At 44.0% G+C, this 26,601-nt stretch overlaps 1 protein-coding gene across 1 annotated transcript in view; it reads left to right on the top strand.

Annotated features, from left to right (window-relative positions):
* LOC126249430 (homeobox protein Hox-B4) overlaps positions 1 to 17,465 on the top strand; it is a 413,208-nt gene extending 395,743 nt beyond the window's left edge. The window contains exon 3 of the mRNA XM_049951082.1: positions 14,042 to 17,465. Within this exon, the coding sequence (XP_049807039.1) occupies positions 14,042 to 14,287 (246 nt within the window). The 3' untranslated portion in view covers positions 14,288 to 17,465. The remainder of the gene's footprint in view (positions 1 to 14,041) is intronic.
* Positions 17,466 to 26,601: the final 9,136 nt, after the last annotated feature.

Here is a 26,601-nt window from a genome sequence, read left to right as displayed (position 1 = left end):
TTATACACATATACAAGGTAATTCCATCTTCTGATATAAAACGTTACAATTGTGGTTCTCTTCCTTAAATGATGAATTCTATTCGCCTATTCTTCCTGGCAAATTCTTTAATTACATCGTTAGTAGGACAATCAATGTCAGGGTCAGTGTTCACCAGAGCTCTTGACTAATATTCACACTTGGACTTGCTACAACTAGGAAATTTACTTATTCATTCTTCAGTCTTAATATTTCTGCCTCTGAATGTAAACTAGCATCCCATTCAGCGAATAGTCCGTATTTATAACGCTACGTATCGAAGGTTCTCTGTAGAAGATAACAGTAGAATATTTGCGACTTTTCTCGAACAAATACCAGACAGAGTAACGCACCGAGATCACTAGAATGACAGCGACTTTTCTCGAAGGTATGTGTTAGTTATCTATGTGCCAGACAGAGACGTATAAAATACACTACTGACCACTAAAATTGCTACACCACGACGATGACGTGCTACAGACGCGAAATTTAACCGAAAGGAAGAAGATGCTGTGATATGCAAATGAGTAGCTTTTCAGAGCATTCATACAAGGTTGGCGCCGGTGGCGACACCTACAACGTGCTGACATCAGGAAAGTTTCCAACCGATTTCTCATACACAAACAGCACTTGACCGGCGTCGCCTGGTGAAACGTTGTTGTGATGCCTCGTGTAAGGAGGAGAAATGCGTACCATCACCTTTCCGACTTTGATAAAGGTTAGATTGTAGCCTATCGCGATAGCGGTTACCGTATCGCGACATTGCTGCTCGCGTTGGTCAAGATCCAATGACTGTTAGCAGAATATGGAATCAGTGGGTTCATGAGGGTAATACTGGACGCCGTGCTGGATCCCAACGGCCTCGTATCACTAGCAGTCAAGATGATAGGCATCTTATCCTCATGGATGTAACGAATCGTGCAGCCACGTCTCGATCCCTGAGTCAACAGATGGGGACGTTTGCAAGACAACAACCATCTGCACGAACAGTTCGACGACGTTTGCAGCAGCATGGACTATCAGCTCGGAGACCATGGCTACGGTTACCCTTGACGCTGCATCACAGACAGGAGCGCCTGCGATGGTGTACTCACGACGAACCTGGGTGCACGAATGGTAAAACGTCATTTTTTCGGATGAATCCAGGTTCTGTTTACAGCATCATGATGGTCGCATCCGTGTTTGGCGACATCGCGGTGAACGCACATTGGAAGTGTGTATTCGTCATGGCCATACAGGCGTATCACCCGGCTTGATGGTATGGAATGCCATTGGTTACACGTCTCGGTCACCTCTTGTTCGCATTGACGGCGCTTTGAACAGTGGACGTTACATTTCAGATGTGTTACGACCCGTGGCTCTACCCTTCATTCGATCCCTGCGAAACCCTACATTCCAGCATGATAGTGCACGACCGCATGTTGCAGGTCCTGTACGGGCCTTTCTGGATACAGAAAATGTTCGACTGCTGCCCTAGTCAACACATTCTCCAGATCTCTCACCAATTGAAAACGTCTGGTCAATGGTGGCCGAGCAACTGCTTCGTCACAATACGCCAGTCACTACTCTTGATGAACTGTGGTATCGTGTTGAAGCTGCATGGGCAGCTGTACCTGTACACGCCATCCAAGCTGTGTTCGACTCAATGCCCAGGGGTATCAAGGCCGTTATTACGGCCAGTGGTGGTTGTTCTGGGTACTGATTTCTCAGAATCTATGCACCTAAATTGCATGAAAATGTAATCACATGTCAGTTCTAGTATAATATATTTGTCCAATGAATACCTGTTTATCATCTGCATTTCTTCTTGGTGTAGCAATTTTAATGGCCAGTTGTGTATATCACCAGCTGTCAACCTTGTCAGTTTTAGAAATGTTGAAACGTTCGTGATGGATTCATTACTCAATTTAGGTTTTACCATTCGTGCACCCAGGTTCGTCGTTGAGTACACCATCGCAGGCGCTCCTGTCTGTGATGCAGCGTCAAGGGTAACCGTAGCCATGGTCTCCGAGCTGATAGTCCATGCTGCTGCTAACGTCGTCGAACTGTTCGTGCAGATGGTTGTTGTCTTGCAAACGTCCCCATCTGTTGACTCAGGGATCGAGACGTGGCTGCACGATCAGTTACAGCCATGAGAATAAGATGCCTGTCATCTCAACTGCTAGTGATACGAAGCCGTTGGGATCCAGCACGGCGTCCAGTATTACCCTCCTGAACCCACTGATTCTAAATTCTGCTAACAGTCATTGGATCTCGACCAACGCGAGCAGCAGTGTCGCGATACGATAAACCGCAATCACGATAGGCTACAATCCGACCTTTATGAAAGTCGGAAAGGCGATGGTACGCATTTCTCCTCCTTACACGAGGCATCACAACAACGTTTCACCAGCCAACGCCGGTCAAGTGCTGTTTGTGTATGAGAAATCGGTTGGAAACTTTCCTCATGTCAGCACGTTGTAGGTGTCGCCACCGGCGCCAACCTTGTGTGAATGCTCTGAAAAGCTAATCATTTGCATATCACAGCATCTTCTTCCTGTCGGTTAAATTTCGCGTCTGTAGCACGTCATCTTCGTGGTGTAGCAATTTTAATGGCCAGTAGTGTAATTGTGAAGCGGAAATACGAAGGAACAAAAACAGCTAAATCAAGACGAGGCAGCGCTCTTCTTACAGATGGGCAGGGACTGTCGAACAATGCAGAGGGTGGTTGCAAAAAATGCAAAAACACAGCAGAATAGATCATTTCTGCGTTTTTACGTGTTACCAACAGGACAGGAGGCACAGTGACTGCGTAGTGAGTTAAAAAAACTCGGGTATAATGATCGAGCGACTGAGAAGCCACACTCTTCTGTGGTGAATGCTAAGCGACTATTGACGTGGTGTAGAAACCAACTCCCTGTACAGTGGTTGATTCGAAACGGGTAATTTGGAGTGATAAGTCATCTGATATCCTGTGGCAACCGGATGAAAGGATTTGGGTTTCACGAAAGCCTGGAGAATGTTACCTGCCATAGTGGGAAGTACGGAGGAGGTGATGTTACGCTATAGATTTGTTTTTCGTGGCTAGGGTGAGGTCCCTTTTTGCGCTTAAGAATCCGCTAGATGTGGAAGGATATGAAAGCATTTTACAGCATTGGGTACTGCGTACTGTAGAGAAACAGTCCTGAGACGATGATTGTATCAGAACGACTACAAACCCTCTCATAAATCGGCATCTGTGAGGCAATAGTTTGTAGACAACAACATTCCTGAAACGAAATGGTGTGCACAGAGTTCCGACTCGAAGCCAACGGGACACCTTCAGGATGAGTCAGAAAGTCGACTTCGCTCCATACCTTCTCTGATTTCGGATTTTGAGGAGGTTCAAATGGCTCTGAGCACTATGGGACTTAACATCTATGGTCATCAGTCCCCTAGAACTTAGAACTACTTAAACCTAACTAACCTAAGGACAGCACACAACACACAGCCATCACGAGGCAGAGAAAATCCCTGACCCCGCCGGGAATCGAACCCGGGCGTGGGAAGCGAGAACGCTACCGCACGACAAAGAGATGCGGGCGATTTTGAGGAGAAATGGGCCGCCATTCCACCACAGATATTAAAAGTGTTCCCAGCAGAGTTCAAGCCGTAATAAAGACGAAGGGTGGCTAAATTCCATATAATGTATGGTACGGTGTTTGCTTACTTCCGCTGGCCGCAGGTAAGATTTATAAGCAATATTTGAGTGCAGAAGCACATACATATATTGAGTTTGTCCCTATTTTTGAACTGTTCGCATCATATCTTTGTTTCCGGCATCGGCAGGAAAAGTGGTGCAGTATGTTTGAGTAGTAATGATCAGTGCAAGCAAGAAGTGGAGCTGTTCCCAGGTGACGAACTTGTAGGTTGGCGGACAAGTAACGGTCAGCGCAACCCTGAAGTCACTGTTACTAAACGTAGCACTTAGTCGTCTATGATATTAGTGGCAGCTTCGATCAGTGTATAGGTGATGTCCCCTACAGTGAGAACAAATAGCTATAGCTGAGGCGCAGGATTCGACAGTGTGGGCGCCTGTTAAATATCCAAATTGCCGTTACTTCTGTTATCCCTTTATGACAGACATGTAACTTGTCTGTGTGAGCTTTACATCTATCTTTGCCGTTTACAAGAGCCTGAAAACTATTTTTGCGGTCAGTCAGAAAGCGATGGAGAACATACTGACCATAATTTGCATTCTGCAAGTCCACCTAAATCTTTGTGCTCACTGAAAGAAAATGTTTCTACTTGCTATTTACACAGTGGGATCAGGAACTATGACTATAAATAAGTGTTTTGAGTTTTAACTGATTGATATAGTGAGCGAAATTTCACATGCACGAAATATATTAATACCCCTAATAATAATAATAATAATATCTCTTTCGCAAACAGCTCTATTAACAATTCAGAAGTGAACTCTACGGGAAGTTCTAAGTAAAATAGTCTATGGTCCTGACTTCCGACCACCAAAAGATAATTCCTCGCCTTAAAAGTGGAAAACAATCACGCCAATTGCCAAGAGATTTTATGATCATTACGGGCGGCACACAAACAGTTAATATTTCTGTCATTTAGCAATTTACAACCTTCTTAATTTTATATAAATAGAGTTAAGTTTGCTTTAATTACTGAAAAACTTTTAGCTCGATTTCATTTAAATGTCTACTGGAATTTGTAGAACGGACCCGACCGACACGACCCCTGAATTGCTTCTTCAACATTCCTTGTATTCATAGTTATTTGCAATACATTCTTGAACCTCGGTACAGTGGTATTATACTATTAATGTAATCGAGTGCTGTAATTAGAACTTTCTATTACAAACACAAATGATACGTAATCTGTCATGAAAAGGGACGTATTTGTTTCAAATTGGGATTTTCAGTAAATAACTTGAAAACTAATAAAGATAGCGTACTCGTGTCACATATATAGGGTTTTTACTTGTAACTGAGGTTACAAGCGAATTTTCATCTTTCTGAGCCTGATATTTAGCGCCTTCAATTTTTCGTAAAAACACTGATTTTGACCAAAACATTGCTCTGATCAAGTTGAAACTTGTAAGTTTGAATTGGGACATACTGACCAATTTTTAGCTTTCTAGTTTTATTATTTAGCGCCTCTTGCGTTTTTCTTCGTTCGTGTGTTTTGTTTAACATATTCATTTGATCATTTCTGAGACCGTACAATGTTAACAGTAATGTACTGAAGCATGCACAGACGAAGTTTGGAAATGTTATTTTAATTTGTAATTTCACTCTTAGATTATGGTGCAGTCCTTTGTTTGTCAAGTGCAGGCGCCTTTGATGATGTGGTGCTGGTAATGGTGAAGTGAGGTAAGCCCAGCACACTCGCTCGTCTCTGTAGCTCTAACAGTGATATAGCGCTTGTTTCGCCTCAACAGAATGAGGTCTGTTACATTTGATGTACCTCATATGGGTCCGAAATTGTTCGCTGATGTGCCTATATTGGAGGCTATTAAAACATTGCCTGTCATCTGGCACACAAGGGTGTACAGGGCATCTAGTTCCATGAATAGACACAGCGTCCGGTAAAATTTGAGTGTCTAAGGTTAACAAGTAGGTTTTCAGTTTGTGAACTTGTTCTTCATCAGTCCTTACCATAGTGCATACTAAACCTTCTAGCACCTAGAACGGGGAATACAGATTCTATGCACTCCAAAATCTCCGCTTCTTCAAGTTCTGTATCACCTTTTCTTATTTCTCCTTACTTATGCACAACGAAAGAAGGGTAGCGAGTTGCTATATTTTTAAATTTTAATACTTTGCTAAATACTAGGAAATTGATCTATCCTGGACTTTTTAATTCAACCTTCCCTTTTTGTTTTTCCGACGGAAGATATATTACGTAAGACATATTAACTTCTTTAGTTCCGGTAAGAAATGGTTTATTTATTTTATTTATTTATGCATTTATTTTACCTGGCAAGATTAGGGCCTTCAGGCCCTCTCTTACACCTAACCAGGCATACTCAGATTCAACAAATTTCAGTTTCTACAGAACATTAAGGACATATTACATGTTATACAGTATTAATGTTAAGAAAAAAAAATAGAGATTATAAACGTAGTACAATGATAATTATAACAATCAAAAATTAATTATAACAATCAAGAATAATAATAATAGTAATAATAATAATAATAATAATGACTATGTATATGAAAGTAACGATTTTTCCTAGAGCCATTGGGTGCAGACAGTCTATGTGTTTACCGAAACTTTCCATATAAACTACGTACCGTATGGACCACCATCTGTACGGTTGTAGAAGTTAGTAGACCTCTGAGTGGTTACAGTCACCACGGGAGAAATGTTTATTACATTTTGTTGGTAGGAATCTGGAACAAAAGCTACATTTAAAATGGAATCAGTCACAGTTGAAACATTTGTAGCAGGTGACAACTTCATTAACTTCTGCAATAAAGGTATCTGAGTTCCGCTATTTAAAACATTGCCACGTATTTCTCGTGCTGCGGGTGTCTTCAGACTGTGTTTCATATTCACTCATAACAACCACAAACGAGTAGCTGGTAGCATCCATCAATTTATTTAACATAGTTCCTGGAGAAGCCCGGAGAGGAACTGTATCTTAATGTAGAAGCTGGGCAGTCAGTTGTAGACAGTGTTAACCAGAAAAGGCGTCGAAATCACCACCCTTTCAGCATATATTCTACGATACACGGTGAGGCTAGTCATCACCAAGAGGAAATCGAAATGGTATAGTTTGTTACAGATTACTGTATAAAACGTAAAACCAGTATTCAGGAAACTTAATGCACCACACATAAGAGCGACATCGGAGGACGTCTAATCACTTCCGTGACATTGAGTGTACTTCTTGTGACGCGTCTTAGAAAAGGAAATAGTTCATCGGTCACCAGAACTCGCAAGCGGCTTTCTTTCGTCCGTCCAAACCTGTTTTTATAATCGAGAAGCAAAAACGAAAGCAAGACGGAATACTATTTAATCCATGTTGGAACCTGTGAACTCCGTGACCGTCAATGATAGTTGGTGAATGACACAACCAGCCACGAATAGTTTTTAAATATTTTATTTTAGTAACATAAGCAGTTTCAGCCTACCATGCATGCCCATTTTGAGGTGGCTAATATTTCTCGTTACACAGATTTTCTGACCAACAGCATGTCATCTGCTCAAAACTCTACAAGAATATGTGAGTAGTTAACGCCACTTTATAAGTTGTTTCATAAATAAAAATACGCTAAAGTGATTGTATTTGTTTATATATGATGCAAAACTGATGTGTTCACTTACATAAGTTCCAGCAGATATCGACTTGTTTAGTTGTGGACCATGTGGTTTTCTAGATCGATGTACAGTATATGTAGTTGAATTGCACGCAGCACACATACTGTAAACAAATTACTGTGGCACACTTTATAATATTGTTAAAATGAATGTTGGGCACCATATATGTGCCATACGTTTGATGCTATTGTTTGCATTACAAAGTTTATCGCTAAGCAAGGATACAAAAATTCCATTCGTTAAATATTGACCAAGGATGTAAACAGAGCAAAGCTCATGTACAACATGAAACACGTTAATAATAACAGGAAAATGTTTCGATTCTAAGAGTAAGCTTATTATTAAAGGACAAATTGTTTTAGTAGGTTTTTTTTCTCAGTGGAAATTACTGACTAAATACTGATTGCATATTATGAAGTAGGCATATATTTACACACATTTATATATACAGATATTCGATTGTCACAATTTATAAGTGAGTTGCAGAAAATACAAAATCACAATTTGGGATGGCGGGATGAGAACAACACATTTGTTCATCATCGCAGTTTACATTTATACACACACCAAAAAAAGTTTTGCATCACCTCGGTTCCGAGAGTTCCGGAACCTGCACAGAAAATTGGAATAGAGATGAACATAAACATCATTTCCGCCCTTTTTATTGCTCATGAAAACCACACATTGTATGTTGCATCACCATACAGCGAGATCTTCAGAGGTGGTGGCTCAGATTGCTGTACACACCGGTACCTCTAATACCCAGTAACACGTCCTCTTACATTGATGCATGCTTGTATTCGTCGTGGCACACTGTCCACAAGTTCATCAAGGTATTGTTGCTCCAGATTGTCCCCCTCTTCAACGGCGATTTGGCGTACATCCTTCAGAGTGGTTCGTGGGTCACGTCGTCCATAAGTAGCCCTTTTCAATCTATCCCAGGCATGTACGATAGGCTTCATGTCTGGAGAACATGCCGGCCACTCTAGTCGAGCGATGTCATTATCCTGAAGGAAGTCATTCACAAGATGTGCACAATGGGGGCGCGAATTGTCGTCCATGAAGGCGAATGCCTCGCCAATATACTGCCGATATGGTTTCATTATCGGTTGGAGGAAGGCATTCACGTATCGTACAGCCGCTACAGCGCCTTCCATGTCCACCAGCGGTGTACGTCAGCCCCACACTATGCCACCCCATAACAGCACCGAACCTCCACCTTGCTGCACTCGCTGGACAGTGTGTCTAAGGCGATCACCCTGACCGGATTGTCTCCAAACATGTCGCCGAATTGTCTGGTTGAAGGAATATGCGACACTCGTCGGTGAAGAGAACGCGATGCCAATCCTGAGCGGCAGCTTCGGCATGTTGTTGGGCCCATCTGTACCACCCTGCATGGTGTCGTGGTTGCAAAGATGGACCTCGCCATGGACGTTGGAAGTGAAGTAGCGCATCATACAGACAATTGCGCATAGTTTGAGTCGTAACACGACGTCCTGTGCCTGCATGAAAAGCATTATTCAACATGGTGGCGTTGCTGTCAGGGTTCCTCCGAGACATAATCCGTAGGTAGTAGTAGCCCTTGAGCGGCCTGAGCGAGGCATGTCATTGACAGTTCCTGTTTCTCTGTATCTCCTCCATGTCCGAACAACATCGCTTTGGTTCACTCCGAGACACCTGGACACTTCCCTTGTTGCCGCGCGGGATTAGCCGAGCGGTCTCAGGCGCTGCAGTCATGGACTGTGCGGCTGGTCCCGGCGGAGGTTCGAGTCCTCCCTCGGGCATGGGAGTGTGTGTTTGTCCTTAGTATAATTTAGGTTAAGTAGTGTGTAAGTTTAGGGACTGATGACCTTAGCAGTTAAGTCCCATAAGATTTCACACATATTTGAACATTTGAACTTCCCTTGTTGAGAGCGCTTCCTGGCACAAAGTAACAATGCGGACGCGATAGAACCGCTATATTGACCATCTAGGCATGGCTAAACTACAGACAACATGGGCCATTTACCTCCCGCCTGTTGGAATGACTGGAACTGATCGGCTGTCGGACCCTTTCCGTCTAATAGGCGCTGCTCAAGCATGCGGGTTTAGTGACATCTCTGAACAGACAAAGCGACTGTGTCTGTGATACAATGTCCACAGAAAACGTCTATCTTCGAAATTCCTGGGAACCCGGGTGGTGCAAAACCGTTTTCGTTGTGTGTACAATTACATACTGATATCTTAAACTGCAGTGGTGTGACTGTTAGGGGTGCAATTTCTAATTGATTATTGTGAAAAGTAAAAGGAAACTCAGAAAAAGTTTATTGGCTAGCTTCAGCTGCACATGTAGAACGCGTTAAGGTGAGCTAAGAGTGTGTGTATATATATTACTAGTTGTCCTGAGGGTCCATTTTCTTGCCTTTGTTAGTGCTATGTAATATCTCTATGTCATCATTAATGAAGAGACAGAGTGTTCATACTGATTCATGTGAATGGCTATTACAGATTTATTTAAATTTCTTAGTCTAAAAGCATCCATGTGTTCATGATATGTTATACAGAAACTCCTGCCCATCTGTTCAAGATAAAACCTTGGGAGACTGTCACGCCTAAGGTCTTGGTTTTGGTGCTGTGGATAATGTTTTGTTGCACATGTTTTTTAGTGTGGGAACTTATTTTTACTCCTGGATTGGAAATTTGGTATAATATTGTGCCTAGGAAGAGAATGCATGCAAATAGTTCCTTTCCTGCTGCTGGATGTGAATTTACTAGAGATGATTTACCATCATTAATTTTATTGTACAGACAGCCAATTATTTGTGGCTTATAGACATTATTTTTGGCTACAGTTTTAATATTATCGATTATTTCACCTTCACAGATTAACTGATGGGAATTATATTTATATTGTTCAACATGGTTCTAAGGTATATCATTTTGTGCTGAATTTGATGGGATGAAGAATTTCATCTGAGGTGTTTGGTTTTTTAGGAATTTCAAATGTAAGCTTTTGATTCAACTTTTTTTTGTTGTAAGATCAAGAAAATTGATACACTTTTCTGTCTGATGCTCAAAAGTGAATTTGATATTGTGGTGCATGTTACTCATGGCATTTGGAAATGATTCTATTTCATCTACTGCACCATTGACCAAGATGACAGTATCATCAACATACCTTTTGTAATAAATCAGTTTGCCAGTTAAAAGCGTATAGGCCCTGAAAAATTTATTTTTCAGAAGGTTACTAAAAATAATGGCTAAAAGGCCTACAAGACTTCTTTCCATTACTGTGCCATTTGCCTGCATGTAGGTTTTGTTGTTGAATAAAAGTAGTTATGTGCTACAATTAATTTTAACATCTCTATGACTTAGTGTATCTCTGCCTTGCAAAGCCGTTTGTTTTTTATTCAATAGCATTTAATTATTTAAATACTTTCACGAGCAGTTATATTTTTGGACACATTTACAATGTCCAGGGATGCAACTCTGGCACTTCTATCATTAATAAATTGTTGGGGCTTTCCAATAGAGAAGATTTTTCAAATGTGTAAAAGTTACTAAGGAAATCTTTAAGCTTCTTAGAGGAGTAATAAGCTGGGATGTTCCTCGAATTAATAATTGGACTTATTGGGCACTGACATTTATGAATCTTTGGCTAAGATCTTAGCTTATCAGGCACAGGGTTAGTGATTAAGCAATGTTGAACATCGGCATCTGATAAGAGGTAGTAGGCATTTATACTTAATTTCCCAGGCTGAGCTTGATATTTGGGTGTGGGGTGAGTCTCCAGTTCTTTACTGTTGTTTTGAAGAAATAATTGAAAGATTTTGTTGTTCTTCATACATAACTACTGCAGTGTTACTTTTACCTGCATTAACAACAAGGACTAGGTTATCTCTAAGTTTTATATTAATGGTAGTGAGTCGTTTTGAATCAGTTCTCCCAGAACTGTTTAATGATTGTAGATTTCTTCCAGTAATTTGTTAGGTTTTTGAACTTACAGTATTTTGTTCACTTGGGCTTGGTTTCGCAATGTCACATGCAATTTTTGACCAACAACCAATTCTTTGAGTTTTTATCACTACGCTTTCGTACAATGTAATGCCTGCGACCTTTATTTAGTAAACCAAATTAAGCTTGATATGCGGAATAATCGGGTCTACTGTCAGATGTCTGTGTCGCTCTGGCACAATATTTCGGCCACGTCACTCGTTGCCTTCTTCGGGTGCTACCTGAGACTGCCGTATTGGAAGATCTTGTCCAGTATTTATGCTCAGAGGGCGCTGGGTGCTCTCTGAGCATAAATGCTGAGGTCCTCCAATACGGCAGTCTCAGGTAGCACCTTAAGAAGGCAACGAATGACGTGGCCGAAATATTGTGCCAGAGCGACACAAACATCCGGCAGTAGACCCGATTATTCCACATGTCAAGATCTCGCCGGGAAAGCCTGAAGAGTTACAAATTAAGCTTCATTAAGCAAAATGCTGCTAGAGTTTATTTCTCTCTCATATGATTAAAATTCTGTGGTATTAGAAGAGTCAGTAGGTCAATATGTTAATTTTGAAATAAGTACAGTGGAGACCGTATCAAAACACAGATATGCCGATTAAAACGGTAACTGACGGTCGAGCAATACCGATGCGGATATCACTGTAAGTGATGTCTTCGTTTTCTAAAAAGCGGAAGATAACTCTTTCTTACCCAACGATTCAATTGTTTTATATCGTGGTGTCTTGAAACATAATGAAAGAGGAAAGACTTCAGTCACACCTTCAAAGTAAGCATACTAGACAAAATACACTAATGGAAATTGAAATAAGAACACCGTGAATTCATTGTCCCAGGAAGGGGAAACTTTATTGACACATTCCTGGGGTCAGATACATCACATGATCACACTGACAGAACCACAGGCACATAGACACAGGCAACAGAGCATGCACAATGTCGGCACTAGTACAGTGTATATCCACCTTTCGCAGCAATGCAGGCTGCTATTCTCCCATGGAGACGATCGTAGAGATGCTGGATGTAGTCCTGTGGAACGGCTTGCCATGCCATTTCCACCTGGCGCCTCAGTTGGACCAGCGTTCGTGCTGGACGTGCAGACCGCGTGAGACGACGCTTCATCCAGTCCCAAACATGCTCAATGGGGGACAAATCCGGAGATCTTGCTGGCCAGGGTAGTTGACTTACACCTTCTAGAGCACGTTGGGTGGCACGGGATACATGCGGACGTGCATTGTCCTGTTGGAACAGCAAGTTCCCTTGCCGGTCTAGAAATGGTAGAACGATGGGTTCGATGACGGTTTGGATGTACCGTGCACTATTCAGTGTCCCCTCGACGATCACCAGTGGTGTACGGCCAGTGTAGGAGATCGCTCCCCACACCATGATGCCGGGTGTTGGCCCTGTGTGCCTCGGTCGTATGCAGTCCTGATTGTGGCGCTCACCTGCACGGCGCCAAACACGCATACGACTATCATTGGCACCAAGGCAGAAGCGACTCTCATCGCTGAAGACGACACGTCTCCATTCGTCCCTCCATTCACGCCTGTCGCGACACCACTGGAGGCGGGCTGCACGATGTTGGGGCGTGAGCGGAAGACGGCCTAACGGTGTGCGGGACCGTAGCCCAGCTTCATGGAGACGGTTGCGAATGGTCCTCGCCGATACCCCAGGAGCAACAGTGTCCCTAATTTGCTGGGAAGTGGCGGTGCGGTCCCCTACGGCACTGCGTAGGATCCTACGGTCTTGGCGTGCATCCGTGCGTCGCTGCGGTCCGGTCCCAGGTCGACGGGCACGTGCACCTTCCGCCGACCACTGGCGACAACATCGATGTACTGTGGAGACCTCACGCCCCACGTGTTGAGCAATTCGGCGGTACGTCCACCCGGCCTCCCGCATGCCCACTATACGCCCTCGCTCAAAGTCCGTCAACTGCACATACGGTTCACGTCCACGCTGTCGCGGCATGCTACCAGTGTTAAAGACTGCGATGGAGCTCCGTATGCCACGGCAAACTGGCTGACACTGACGGCGGCGGTGCACAAATGCTGCGCAGCTAGCGACATTCGACGGCCAACACCGCGGTTCCTGGTGTGTCCGCTGTGCCGTGCGTGTGATCATTGCTTGTACAGCCCTCTCGCAGTGTCCGGAGCAAGTATGGTGGGTCTGACACACCGGTGTCAATGTGTTCTTTTTTCCATATCCAGGAGTGTATTAGTCCTCCCCAGGGGACGTGACACTAATACCGTGTAACACTGGTTTTGACGTTGGCCTTTTCCAGCTCATGATACTAGATCTTCTCTAACAGATGCTTCTTTTTACCAGTACCTTAAGAAGTGTATTCCCACCAGGTGCTAGAAAAAATTACTTGATAATGGGTAAATTACTTGCCCTGAAGCCATCTAGTATACTTAAAACACTACCCATTTAGGAGAGGATTGGGGAATGAGCATCGAGTCATCCCCAGGCTGAACGCAGCTCCCTTCCCCTTAGCTACTGCAAAGTAGCCCTAGCATCCACAGTAGCTCACAGGACACGATATGTTGCAAAAAATAAATAAATAAAAGGCACAGGAATTTTTACCTTAAATATTCTGTATTTTCTCTTGTCGATGCTTATGAACACATTGAAAAATCATTCCTCATATCTCCCGCTGTCTGTGTGTGTTGACTGAAACCATTACAGATTAGCTGATGCCTCGTGGTGGTTGTGTGTGCAGGTGAAGATCTGGTTCCAAAACAGGCGGGCCAAGTGGAAGCGCGTGAAGGCGGGCCTGACGTCTGGCGCCGGATCACGCACCACCGGAGCGGCTCCAGCACCCAAGATCGTGGTGCCCATCCCGGTCCACGTGAACCGGTTTGCTGTGCGCAGCCAGCACCAGCAGCTGGAGAAGTGTGCTGGGCTGCGCGCCCCACACCATCGACCGAGACCCGCCACGCCACCTCCAGGGCTGGCCGCCATCTGAACCACTGTGACCAGCATTCTCCACATGCACCGGTTCGCCGAAATTCGCCAGGACCAACAGCTGCTCATCTGGGCCGGCCAGTGCACACTGTTGGATCTGCAGTGCTCCACTCCGCCACCTACAGACCTCGCCTTCATTTGAGCGCCGCGCCACTGTCACGGGTATTCTGGCACGCGGAACGGTGCCAGAAGTAACTGTTTCACGCCACCACATATGCAGCACCTCACTACGGCATCTCAAGCATTCACCATTACCTGGAAGTCACACTAATGTAGTGACCATTCTGTTGCTTGCTGTTGACGTGTCACCTGCAGTTACACAAAACGGCAAGGGCTATCAGCCCTGTCACGACGGCAGAGCAGCCCAGGTCTAGTCGTCACCTGCAGACTGTTCACCAGGAAGATGACTGTTATTCCCACTTCGTTCACAGTAGGGAATGTGCACGTGAATTCATCACTCAGTGTCCCGCTAAAGTGAGAGTCTCTGTAATGTATCTGAAATAACAAAAAACGTATACACAAGAAGTTTATTCCAATGATTCACTACATTATTCTGGACCTCGAGTAATCATCAAGGAAACTGTGACAGTGTGGAAATGATGCATCCAATATACTTTAAAATTATTCACAAAACACGGTATCTAGTTCACAAAGACTCTATTATGCGTTCTGTCCTACTGAGAAAGCGCATCCTGAAGGCCAATATGGTGAATTGCAATCAAACACAAAAGTCACACCACATTATTGACCTAAATCAGGACTATGTTCAGTACGCTATGCTACACCATCCTACTATTGTGATCACAGGAAGATCTTCTGTACTTTCAATTAGGGAACTTCTGATAGTCTCCTACCTCAGTTCCAGAATTAAAGCATAGTGTTTGTAAGCGTTCCACAGTTCCTCACGAGTAATAGTGAATCCAGTGATTGAAAATATATCAAACATCTGAATTCCTTCATGCCAAAGAAGCTAAGAATTTTCTTTGTATCGCACATGACTGATTTACTTTCAGAGAAATACTAATGTTTGTTAACCTTATAGGTATGAAGGTAATGTTTAGGGCCACCTGTACATTTGTTGCCTTAAAGTGGACTGGGAAGTATCCTATTAAATGCTGATATGTGGTGCCATTTTCAGAGGCACGTAAATAATGAAATAATGCGTTCCTTTTGTCTTCATGAAGATTGCTGGAAAACACTTGGCTAGCATGTATCACTGTACGTACCTCACATCTCAGTAAAGAGTTGATACAGAAATAATTGGAAAGAAGGAGAGTGAAAAGTCCTATTAAAATCTTGTTTTCTACGACAGCGAAGCTCCCCATAGCAGATATCAAAGTTGCGGTATCGTATTTCGAAATCCATCACTGTATTCTGGGGACGCTCATCAACATTACAATGTTCAGTGCTGAAGCCTACGCAGAACTACACAACAGTTGGCAGATGTCATGCACATCGCTGTTAGAAATTGCTATTAATTCCAGTTTATATTCACTTCATTCAGAGATACCTGCCGAAAGCTTTAATGGTAGTGCCCTAGTCGATTTTAAAAAGGATGTGAGAAGATATCAGTCATGTTACTATTGAAGAAACGCAAATTTTTTCTTCAAAGACGAAGCTCAAAATGTACTGACATCTGAACGAATTTCCTCTGTGTATGTATTACAATGAGCAGCATATTTCTACAACTACTGCTCACTGTTCATTTCCTTGCTACAGAGGCCACCAGTAATAAGGAAAAACAACTGCACAAGAGATTTTATTTCCCTTTCTTTCCTTAGCTGCAATACTGCAGCAACTGGTAATTAAATTCTGGATCGTTTTCAAGCAAACAGCGCGAAAGAGGCGATGAGAAAGGGGGATATTGGCCACCTGCTTTTGTGTTGTACCTACCACTTCAGCGTTCGCCTGCAGTGTTTTAGGGAAATACGGGGCTACTGCCGATTATAACCGCTGTGCCACCTCACTTTGTAAAATGCTTTAGGACAGGCACGAAGCGAAATTAATGTCACATATATGAATATTTGGCAGTTTATTCACTGATAATCCTTGTTCTAGTGTCCAAATACGCTTCATTCTCGGCAACAGACTGTACAAGTTCACGACTAGGCACTCCGTCTCAAAGATAGTTTCACGTGCCAGTACAAACTCACAAAACCTCATATAGCTCTATGGCTCATCAGGTTATAGAAAAGTCACATTCTCTTGTTCTCGTTGTTGTGGTAGCATGTAAAATATGGAATGTGAAGAGCAACAGTTCCAATCCTAACACACTTCAGTTACCTTTGTATTATTGGATTTCGATTTTGAGCCACTTTATAAGATAAAGAACAAATTTCAACGTGTATCCTGCTAACACAGTAAACCCATTGTGTAACACTCCTCACCAATGATATGTGTGGTGCCTCGCCTATTATTCAATTTTTATTCGTAGATGAAGTAAGACAAGCTACAGTAAATTTGTTCACAATATTGGTCAAGACTGCCTACCGAACCAATTTCACAGAACAACCAATATCAATAATTAACCGAGACTTAATCATACAACAACATAAACGTGAGTTTCTTTTTGAAAGACAGGAAGCCAGCAAGCATTTCAACAAGAATTCGGCATTCAACCACAATACTTCCTTTCAAAACTGACTTCCAGGACAATAACTAATAATGAAATGGACTTCATATCAACTTAAATGAGACTACGAGTGTTCAATAGTGACGATGGAAAAAGAAAGCGGACTGTAGTTCTCATAAACAAATGTGCAGTCAAGGACTGACTAGTCTGTTCAATCAGTAACTAATCTAACAAATGTAATATGTGTAAAATATTCTTGATTGAATTCATTTTGTGCAATAAGAGTCAATATGCCGACTCTCATTGTTAAGTATTTCAGCTGTTTTCAGTGTTTTTCATTATATCTTTGCAATGCGAAAAACGAGAGATGCATGTAATTTGATCGAATATTAAGATTATGTTCGATCTAGACCTTTTCAAATGCTCTGTTTTGTTTTACGGCTGGTCGCTTACTTACTGTGTGTGCCATATGGTATAACGATGTGAGATTATTCAGTCCTAGGGAAATTGTTCTTATGTACTAAAGAGTAAAATGATTGTGTGTAGGCTATTTGCATCTAAGAACGGTGTACAGCAAGAATATTCATAATAAAAAACGATACAAATATTGCAGATTTATACATACTATTTTCATATTTTTAGAATTAAATTTCTCATCGTACAGCAGTAGTTATTGCGACAAAATTAATGTAGTGTTTCTTCAGAGATTTCTTGGATCGAATTTCAAAAATTAATTTGTAAAATCCAAGAATGATCGTACTTTCATGGCTTTCGTCCGTTTATTCAGATCAGACCAGATTAATTCTCCCTTATTGTATGGGATTAAAAATAAAACCTGATGTTAAGTCTGAGAGTCTTCAAAATAAGCAAATAGTTAAGAAAGCCTCAACCAACATAGACTTTAAAGTTTTGTAGGACTTCTTGTCGTTTATCCGATACTGTATATCATAAAGTTAGTGATAAAAAATGTTTGTGATGACGTTTTCCGCTACTTTCTAATTAAAAGCTGACAGAAGTTAGGAAAGACAAAAACTTGTCTTTAAAAGTAGTTTCATTGGACGTTGTTTCTTGTAAACTATAGAAGTAAGATAAACAAATAAATGTTGGATGGCTCCCAGTCTGGTGCAAGTTTTATAATTTGACGCCACATCATTATAGTTTTAACTAAGCGCGATCCGCTGGAAAGACCTGCTTCCGGCGCCGCCATTGCGGTTTGTCGTGGCGCTACTTCCTGCCGCGCCCAGTTCTTATCAGTAACAACATCCGCTACTGAGGCAGCTGCAGGCTCATTCGACTCGAGGCAGCCGCACGATACACACAGCCATGCCGTACAAGAGAAGAATGTATAGAAGAAGGAGCAGAATGTCGGTGTACAAGACAGTTGATACGTTTTCAATTACACCGAATGAAACTGGACAACAAGAGCTACTTCAAGGACCGATTACCTTTGTTGGTTGCAAGATTCAATTTTGTTGTACCACCACAGAGGTAGTTAGTGGCAATTCTTGGTTAACAATCGCTATTATACGAGGTACAGATAAAGCAGAAGAAGGATTGGAGTCGTACAATGAAAGAGACATTATTAGCTATCGTACATTTGCAATTGGAGTTATACCCAACAAGAATAATGGAACATGTGTGGTTACAACAGACAAGCCATTTTCACTCTATGCAAGGAATCGCAGGAGGATTAATGCAAATGAGAAGTTAAATGTATGGTGCAAACTTTCTGGAGTGTTGACTAAATATATTGTTGTACAATATCTCATTTGGGCTCAGAGGACTGAGTGGACTGTGTTTCAGACATTTCCACCATTTGTTAATTTAAAGTATGAGAGATGGGGACCTGTGTATAAGCAATCAATAACGCTGGCAACTAGAACACTACTTTTTTTCGTCACGCATTATGCTCGTCAAATTGACCAGCCTCAGCTAAGGTTCTCTAGCAAACAGCTTTTTCCATGCGATGGGGCCAGTAGAGATTCCTCAGTCTTAAATTTACGCATAACAACTATTTTTGAAAAGCAAAAAGAAAACTCATTTTGGAGACAAAAGTCCTATTGTTCGAAGAAACAGATAACTATTATTCAGAATGTAAAGGAACTTTTCTCCAAAACGAAGAGACACTCGTCCTCAAGAAACTAATGACTCCTCTGCTAGGTACTGAAAACCTTCTTCGAGTTATTAAAATTCTTTTTCTAAGAAATTAAACTTCTCCTCATAAAAGTAAATTTTTCGAAAAAATGTAGCTCTTCTTCAGAAAATGCTAAAAACTGTACTTCGGTGAAACCAAACACTATTCCTAGGAGGAACAAAAAACCTAAGGCGTTTCTTTGAAACAAGACGAAACTGGAAACTTTTTCGAATAAACTGAGACCCAAGTACCCAACGAAGTAACACTTGAAAGTTTTTTTGCAAGTGGCGCCATCCCTATGATACTGGGTGGTTAAAATTAAACTGGCGGTGTTCCGAGTGCTGCTGCGAGGGCTGTATGCATTTCAGGGCGCTGAAACATCGTAGGTATATTCATTAATCGGTGCGTTAGCGGTGTATGCCGAAAAAATAATAGTTCCACCTTCTGCCTCCGTGAAAATATGGCGCATTAAGCGGTCAGAACGTGGAACGTTTCCTGTTTTCTCATCATTACGTTGTTTGTTACTTGGCAATGCATTTTGATTTCTTTTCCAAAGTGACTGTTGGTGTTAAGGGATAAGAATATTGAAGTTTTCTGTACGTAACCCAATCGCTAGTGAGAAGAAAGACCGTGCACTGCTGGTAAAGTTGTTTTATCGGGACGGTAGCAACAGCAACATGTCATTGCGGAAATATCACCGACAGAAACATCTCTGAGGCCCCATGTCAGTATATGGGCTAAAGAATATGAAGAAGAAATTTGAAGAATCAGGTTAATTATGTAGTGCTGCGGGGAGAGGAAGGCCGCCTATTCCAACTGCTGATGAAGTTACTGTGGCTATAGCCAATCGTGAAGTATATGCCACAAATTCTGCAACCAGTGATTGAGCTGTGTCACGGAAATTGTCTCTGCCCTTGTCAACAGTTCAAAAGATTTTGCAGCGCATTTTGCTGTGATGTCCCTATGAGATTCAGAATGTGCTCCAAATGAACTCTAAGATAGGCTACAACTCTGTGACTTAGTCCTTCGTTGTTAGGCACACATGGAAGTGAATTATATGTGGTCGGGAACTATTCTTTGGACGGACGAGGCTCATTGTAGTCTGCACGCTGTTGTGAAGGCTTATGTGTTTTATTCCGCCAAATATTAATAGGAATATCCACTGCACTCAGCTTATGTGACTGTATGGTGTGGCTTCACAACATCCATCATTCTCGGTCCATTTTTCTTCGAGGAGATGATACCTCGTGGTCCTGTTAGGTGTACAGTGATACCTGCATATTATAAGGACAACCCTATGCCACATGTGCTTCCAGCATACAAGATGGGGTAACACCATATGTCGCCTGGCATGTGGAAGATCTGCTTCGAGAAATCTTCAGTAACCACTGCGTCATCTCTAGGCAATTTCGAGATGTGTAACTTTCCAGATCACCGACCTATATCCATATGACTTCTGGTTGTGGAAATAGCTGAAAGATCTGGTCTGTCTTGGAGGTGTCTGAACTGTTCCTGATCTGAACTATACCATACGACGAAATACCGCTCTGAATACACCGGATATGCTACGAGCAGCTTTCGATTATGCAATGTTGCGGATGCAGCGTGTTTCTGAGGGGGGGACCAAATTAAATAACTAACGTTATCTGGGGTTTGATCGTTCCTCCCCTTTTCCTGAAGGCACGCCACATTCTGATTGCCTGCAGAGCCTTATTTTCGGGAAACTGGAAGAATGATGAAGTGTGAAGAGAGTAGCTCAGGAGATTGGTATTGCTGGGAACATTGTTTCACGTACATGTGTAACGTTCCGAACCACAGGCACTGCTGTCTCGAGGGAGAGGAGGGGGTCGACAATGGTCAACTATAGCAGCAGACGACCGCTGTATTGTGCAACTGCTAAGAAGGGACCCACGTGAAACAACTGTTGCATTAAATTTCAACCACATGTAACAGGACAACAAGGAACGCAGTCTAACGTTCCGCACTGACACGGCCAATGCATAGGGGTGGTCTCTGCTGCAGACGACCAATACGTTGCGTTCCGTTCGTATCAACACTCTGGCAGCACCTTGTGAGATTGAGGCAAGAGCATCTAACGTGTGAGGAGTGGAGTCGCTTTCTGTTCTCGGATGAAAGCAGATTCAGTCTGAGTTGTGACTATGCATGTACCCTCATCTGGTAAGAGATGGGAACACGTAATGCACCCGGAAACATTGTGGAACCCGATCGTTTTGCTGGTCCTGGTGTTATAGTGCGAGGAGACATAATTCTGCATGGGCGTACTGATCTCCAGATCTCTGAAGCCACTACACTGCCTGGTCAGCGTTATTGTGACACTGCATCAGTTCCTCATGTTCGTCTTTTGAGGGGTGCCATCGATTCTGAATTCATTTTTATGGATAACCACCTACTAGCTGTCAATCGCGCTGATGGAAGAATGGAACGTCCTACCACAAGAACGTCTTACCAACCTTGTGAATAGAGTGAGAACACGTTGCAGAGCCTGCATTTCCGACTGTGGTGAGCACACACCTTATTAAGAACCACGTACCGCCTCCCTTACTATTGAGGGCACCATCATAAATGGCGAAGACTTTAGTGAATATATTGTTGAACAAAAGCGTCATGTGCGTTCGTATTGCAGCGTATTTCTTTCACTCATTTTATGTACTACCGGGTGATCAAAAAGTCAGTATAAATTTGAAAACTGAATAAATCACGGAATAATGTAGATAGAGAGGTACAAATTGACACAAATGCTTGGAATGACATGGCTTTTATTAGAACCAAAAAACTACAAAAGTTCAAAAAAATGTCCGACAGATGGCACTTCATCTGATCAGAATAGCAATAATTAGCATAACAAAGTAAGACAAAGCAAAGATGATGTTCTTTACAGGAAATGCTCAATATGTCCACCATCATTCCTCAACAATAGCTGTAGTCGAGGAATAATGTTGTGAACAGCACTGTAAAGCATGTCCGGAGTTAGGGTGAGGCATTGGCGGCTGAGCACACGATCATCACCAAACGACGCGCGCAAGAGATCTTTCACGCGTCTAAACAATATGGGGTGGAGCGCCATACTGCATAAACATCGTACGTTCCAGCAGGTGTTTATGAGCCAGGCTGGGGATGATGCGATTCTGTAACATATAGGCGTACCTCTTACCCGTCACGGTAGCAGTTACAAAACCAGAATCACGCATTTCCTGGAAGAAAAAAGACCCGATAACGGTAGAGGTGGTAAATCTAACCCATGCCGTGACTTTCTCGTCGTGCAATGGAGTTTCCACAACAGTTCTAGGACTTTCGATAGCCCAAATTCTGCACTTGTGGGCGTTGACAGACCCTCGGAGCGTGAAATGAGCTTCGTCGGTCCACAACACGTTACTCAACCAATCGTCATCTTCCGCCATCTTCGCTTCATTAAATCGCCAGGTAACAGTTCATGATGCCGATGGATTTTGTACGGATAGCATCGGAGGGTACCCCTGAGTGCCAAGCAAACAGTAGTGTATGGAATGCCGGTGCGACGTGCGACTGCACGAGCGCTGACTTCCCCGTGCATTGACGAACCCTCTACAGTCTCCATTTCTTCCTGAACTGTCTCACAAGGGGAGGCCGCCAATTGTGTAATTCAGATTCGATTCATGCTGCGCATAATAAAAGCTCATGGCCAGAGGTGTAATGTGGCAAAGCACCAAGATGCACTTCTCAGCCGTTGTCGAGAAAATCGACAGTTAAAAGAAACCGTTGCGGTGAAATACTCTCTACGATTAATAGCTTTCTACAGCGTCGTGGCGCAGCGGTAAGCGCTCGGGTTCGTAATCCGAAGGTCGCCGGATTGAATCTCGCGCCATGCAATTTTTTTTATTATTAGTTTTTTTGTATATATTAATCAATTGCTTATGCATGTTGGTGAAGGCGGATCGCTCTCCAATTGTACCGCCTCCATTTTTCCGTTTGTTTAACAGGGTGTACCAAAGCTCTCACGTCCGCACTGATTTTCGACAATGTCATAAGTTGCGCTAGGGACCGCATCTACCTTCTTTCGAAGTTAGCAGGTAACTACGCTGTTATGCGGCGGCTCGTTTCGGCCCATTCAACATCTGTCCTTCAAGTGTAACGAGCGAGTAACGGAGTTTATATTTCATACCTGCCACAGCAAATTTGTGTTCGTGGGGTCTCTATTCCAATTCGAACGTTTGACTTACGCTATACGTATTCGTTTCGGAATATCGTTTCTACGTCTTCCGTTAACTATACGTGTTTAACATTATGAAGAGAATTAGTAACATTTGTGAAATACAACTTTGTTTGCGCAAAACATAATGATGTTCGAAGTCGCCAGTTTTTCCACGACGAACGACGTTCAACAACTTATTATATGCATAATCGTTGCAACTGATTGCCGGGAATTATATATATATATATATATATATATATATATATATATATATATATATATATATAATGTGTGTGTGTGTGTGTGTGTATACACATTTGAATTACAAAAAACAAATACTAAAAAAAAAAGGTTGCATGGCATGAGATCCGATCCGGCGACCTTCGGATTAGGAGCCCGAGCGCTTACCGCTGCGCCAGGACGCTGTAGAAAGGTATTAATCGTAGAGAGTATTTCACCGGAACGGTTTCTTTTAACTGTCGATTTACGGCTGAGAAGTGCATCTTGGTGCTTTGCCACATTGCACCTCTGGCCATGAGCTTTTATTATGCGCAGTATGAATCGAATCCGAATTTCACAATTGGCGGCCTCCCCTTGTCAGCAGCATTACGCCTTGTGCTCGGTCGGCCACTACGGGGTCTATCATCGAAACAACCCGTGGCTTCGAACTTGGATATCATTCTCGCCACAGCTGCATTTGTCAACGGACCTTTACCTGTTCGAATCCCCTTCCTATGGCGATAGGATCGTAACGCTGAACTAGCACATTCTCCATTCTGATAATACAGCTTCACTAAAAGCGCCTTTTCAGGTAACGTCAACATGCTGCGACTGCTGGCGCATCTGATTGTCTCTCTTTTTTTTTCTTTTTTTTTTTCTTTATTGTAATTTTAAGCACCTCATACAGGCGGGCTGTCAGCAGCATATGACAAATAGGTGACACAGACAATACAATGAAAATGGCGGGCAAAAAAAGGTAGTGACAAAAAAACAATAAACATGAAGCCGTTCACGCTGGACGATAAAACCACTAACACTTGTTGACACGGCGCACAGAACACGGAGGACGGCGACGGCACATGTGAACAGTGGAGGTGTAACTGCGAAAGAACGCTAAACACAAAACGAAGGCGCACACACGAGGCACTGATGGCGATGATCTCCGGCGCGCGAATGTTCACTATGCGTGTGCGAGTCCGGGGATCTGCCAAGAGAGGAGGAGGAGGAAGGGGAGTGGGAGAGCGAGAGGGGAGAGCAGAGATGCCACTGGCCGGGGAGATATTGGGGAGGGGGGAAAGGGGAGGGGAAGCCCAGGGGAAGAGGGGTGGAGGGAGGGGACAGGGGAAAAGGAAAGAGAAGGGAAGGGAAGAGAAGGGAGGGAGGGTGCCTAAAGGAAGGACACCGGAAGTGGGGGGTGGGGCAGGGTCAAAGTTGATAGGAGGGGTAGATGGAGGGGAGGAGGACATCATCAGGGAGGGGGAGCTGACGGAAGCCACCTTGGGAGAGGGTAAGGAGGGTGGAGAGATGGAGACCGGGTGGGACGTGGGAATACAGGCGCGGCAGTGGGCGGGGGCGGGAGAGGATCGGGGAGACTAGTGGGTGAGAAGGATCGAGTTTACGGGAGGTGTACAGGATACATATCCTTTCAAGGAAAAGGAGGAGGTGGGGGAAGGGGATGAGATCGTACAGGATCAGCGTCGGGGAGGGGAGACGGATGCGATAGGCGAGGCGGAGAGCACATGGCATTCAAGGATTTGGAGGGATTTATAAAAGGTAGGGGGGGCGGAGATCCAAGCCGGATGGGCGTAACAAAGGATAGGGCGGATGAGGGATTTATAGGTGTGGAGGAAGGTGGAGGGGTCCAGACCCCACGTACGGCCGGAGAGGAGCTTGAGGAGACTGAGTTGGGAGCGTGCCTTGGCTTGGATTGTCCGGAGGTGGGGAGTCTAGGAGAGGCGACGGTCGAGGGCGACGCCAAGGTACTTAAGGGTGGGAGTGAGGGCGATAGGACGGCCATAGATGGTGATATAGAAATCAAGGAGGCGGAAGGAAGGGGTGGTTTTGCCTACAATGATCGCCTGGGTTTTGGAGGGACTAACCTTGAGCAACCACTGGTTGCACCAAGCGGTGAACCGGTCAAGATGGGATTGGAGAAGGTGTTGGGAGCGCTGGAGGGTGGGGGCAAGGGCAAGGAAGGCGGTGTCATCGGCAAACTGGAGAAGGTGGACCGGGGGTGACGGCGGCGGCATGTCCGCCGTGTACAAAAGGTACAGAAGGGGGGAGAGGACGGAGCCTTGGGGCACACCGGCGGAGGGGAAAAAGGTGTAGGAATCTGTGTTATGGATGGTGACATAGGAAGGACGGCGGGAGGGAAAGGAGCCAATCAGACGGACGTAGTTAATGGGAAGGGCGAAGGTTTGGAGATTGAAGAGGAAACAGGAATGCCAGACGCTGTCATAAGCACGTTCGAGGTCCAGGGAGAGGAAGATGGCGGAGCGACGGGAATTAAGCTGGTCAGAAAGGAGATGGGTGAGGTGAAGGAGAAGGTCGTCGGAAGAGAAGGACGGCCGAAAGCCACACTGCGTAACGGGAAGGAGGTGGTGCTGGCGGAGATGCTGGTGGATGCGTCGGGTGAGGATGGATTCCAGGACCTTGCTGAAGACCGAGGTAAGGCTGATGGGACGGTAGGAGGAGATGTCGGACGGCGGTTTGCCAGGTTTAAGGAACATGAGGATACGGGAGGTTTTCCACAGGTCGGGGTAGTAACCGGTGGACAGGACTACATTGTAGAACCTGGCCAGGGTGGAGAGGAAAGAGACAGGAGCTTCATGAAGGTGACGGTAGGTGACACGATCGTGACCAGGAGCGGTGTTGCGTTTGGTGCGGAGTGTAGCAATGAGATCCTGTGTAGTGATAGGGGCATTGAGTTCCGTGTGGGCAATGTTGTCCAAGTACTGGAAACCAGGAGCGAGGGGAGGGACAGAGGTGTCAGTTCGATCGCGGATATCCGGGAAGAGGGAGTAATCGAACTGGGGATCATCGTGGATGGAAAATACATCGGAGAGGTAGGAGGCAAAGTGGTTGGCCTTACTAAGGGTGTCAGGGAAGGGGTGCACATCATGGAGAAGAGGATAGTAAGGGGAGGGTTTAGTTCCGGTAAGGCGACGGAAGGCTGACCAGAACTTGGACGAGTTGATAGGTAGGGTAGCATTTAAACGGGTGCATGTCTGTCGCCAGTCCCGGCGTTTCTTAGCCGCGAGCAAATTACGAATGTGTCGCTGGAGTTGCCGGTGGCGTCGCAGTGTGTCCGGGTCACGCGTGCGGAGGAAGGCACGGTAGAGACGGCGGGATTCACGGAGGAGGAGGACGGCCTGTGGGGGTAAGGTAGGACGGTGGGGCTGGATGGCGACAGTAGGGACG

Source organism: Schistocerca nitens, chromosome 3 (genome assembly GCF_023898315.1).
Source record: "Schistocerca nitens isolate TAMUIC-IGC-003100 chromosome 3, iqSchNite1.1, whole genome shotgun sequence".
In the NCBI taxonomy this organism is placed as follows: domain Eukaryota; kingdom Metazoa; phylum Arthropoda; class Insecta; order Orthoptera; family Acrididae; genus Schistocerca; species Schistocerca nitens.
The sequence above is the reverse complement of the archived record's forward strand: the minus strand, read 5'-3'. Positions and strand labels throughout refer to the sequence as shown.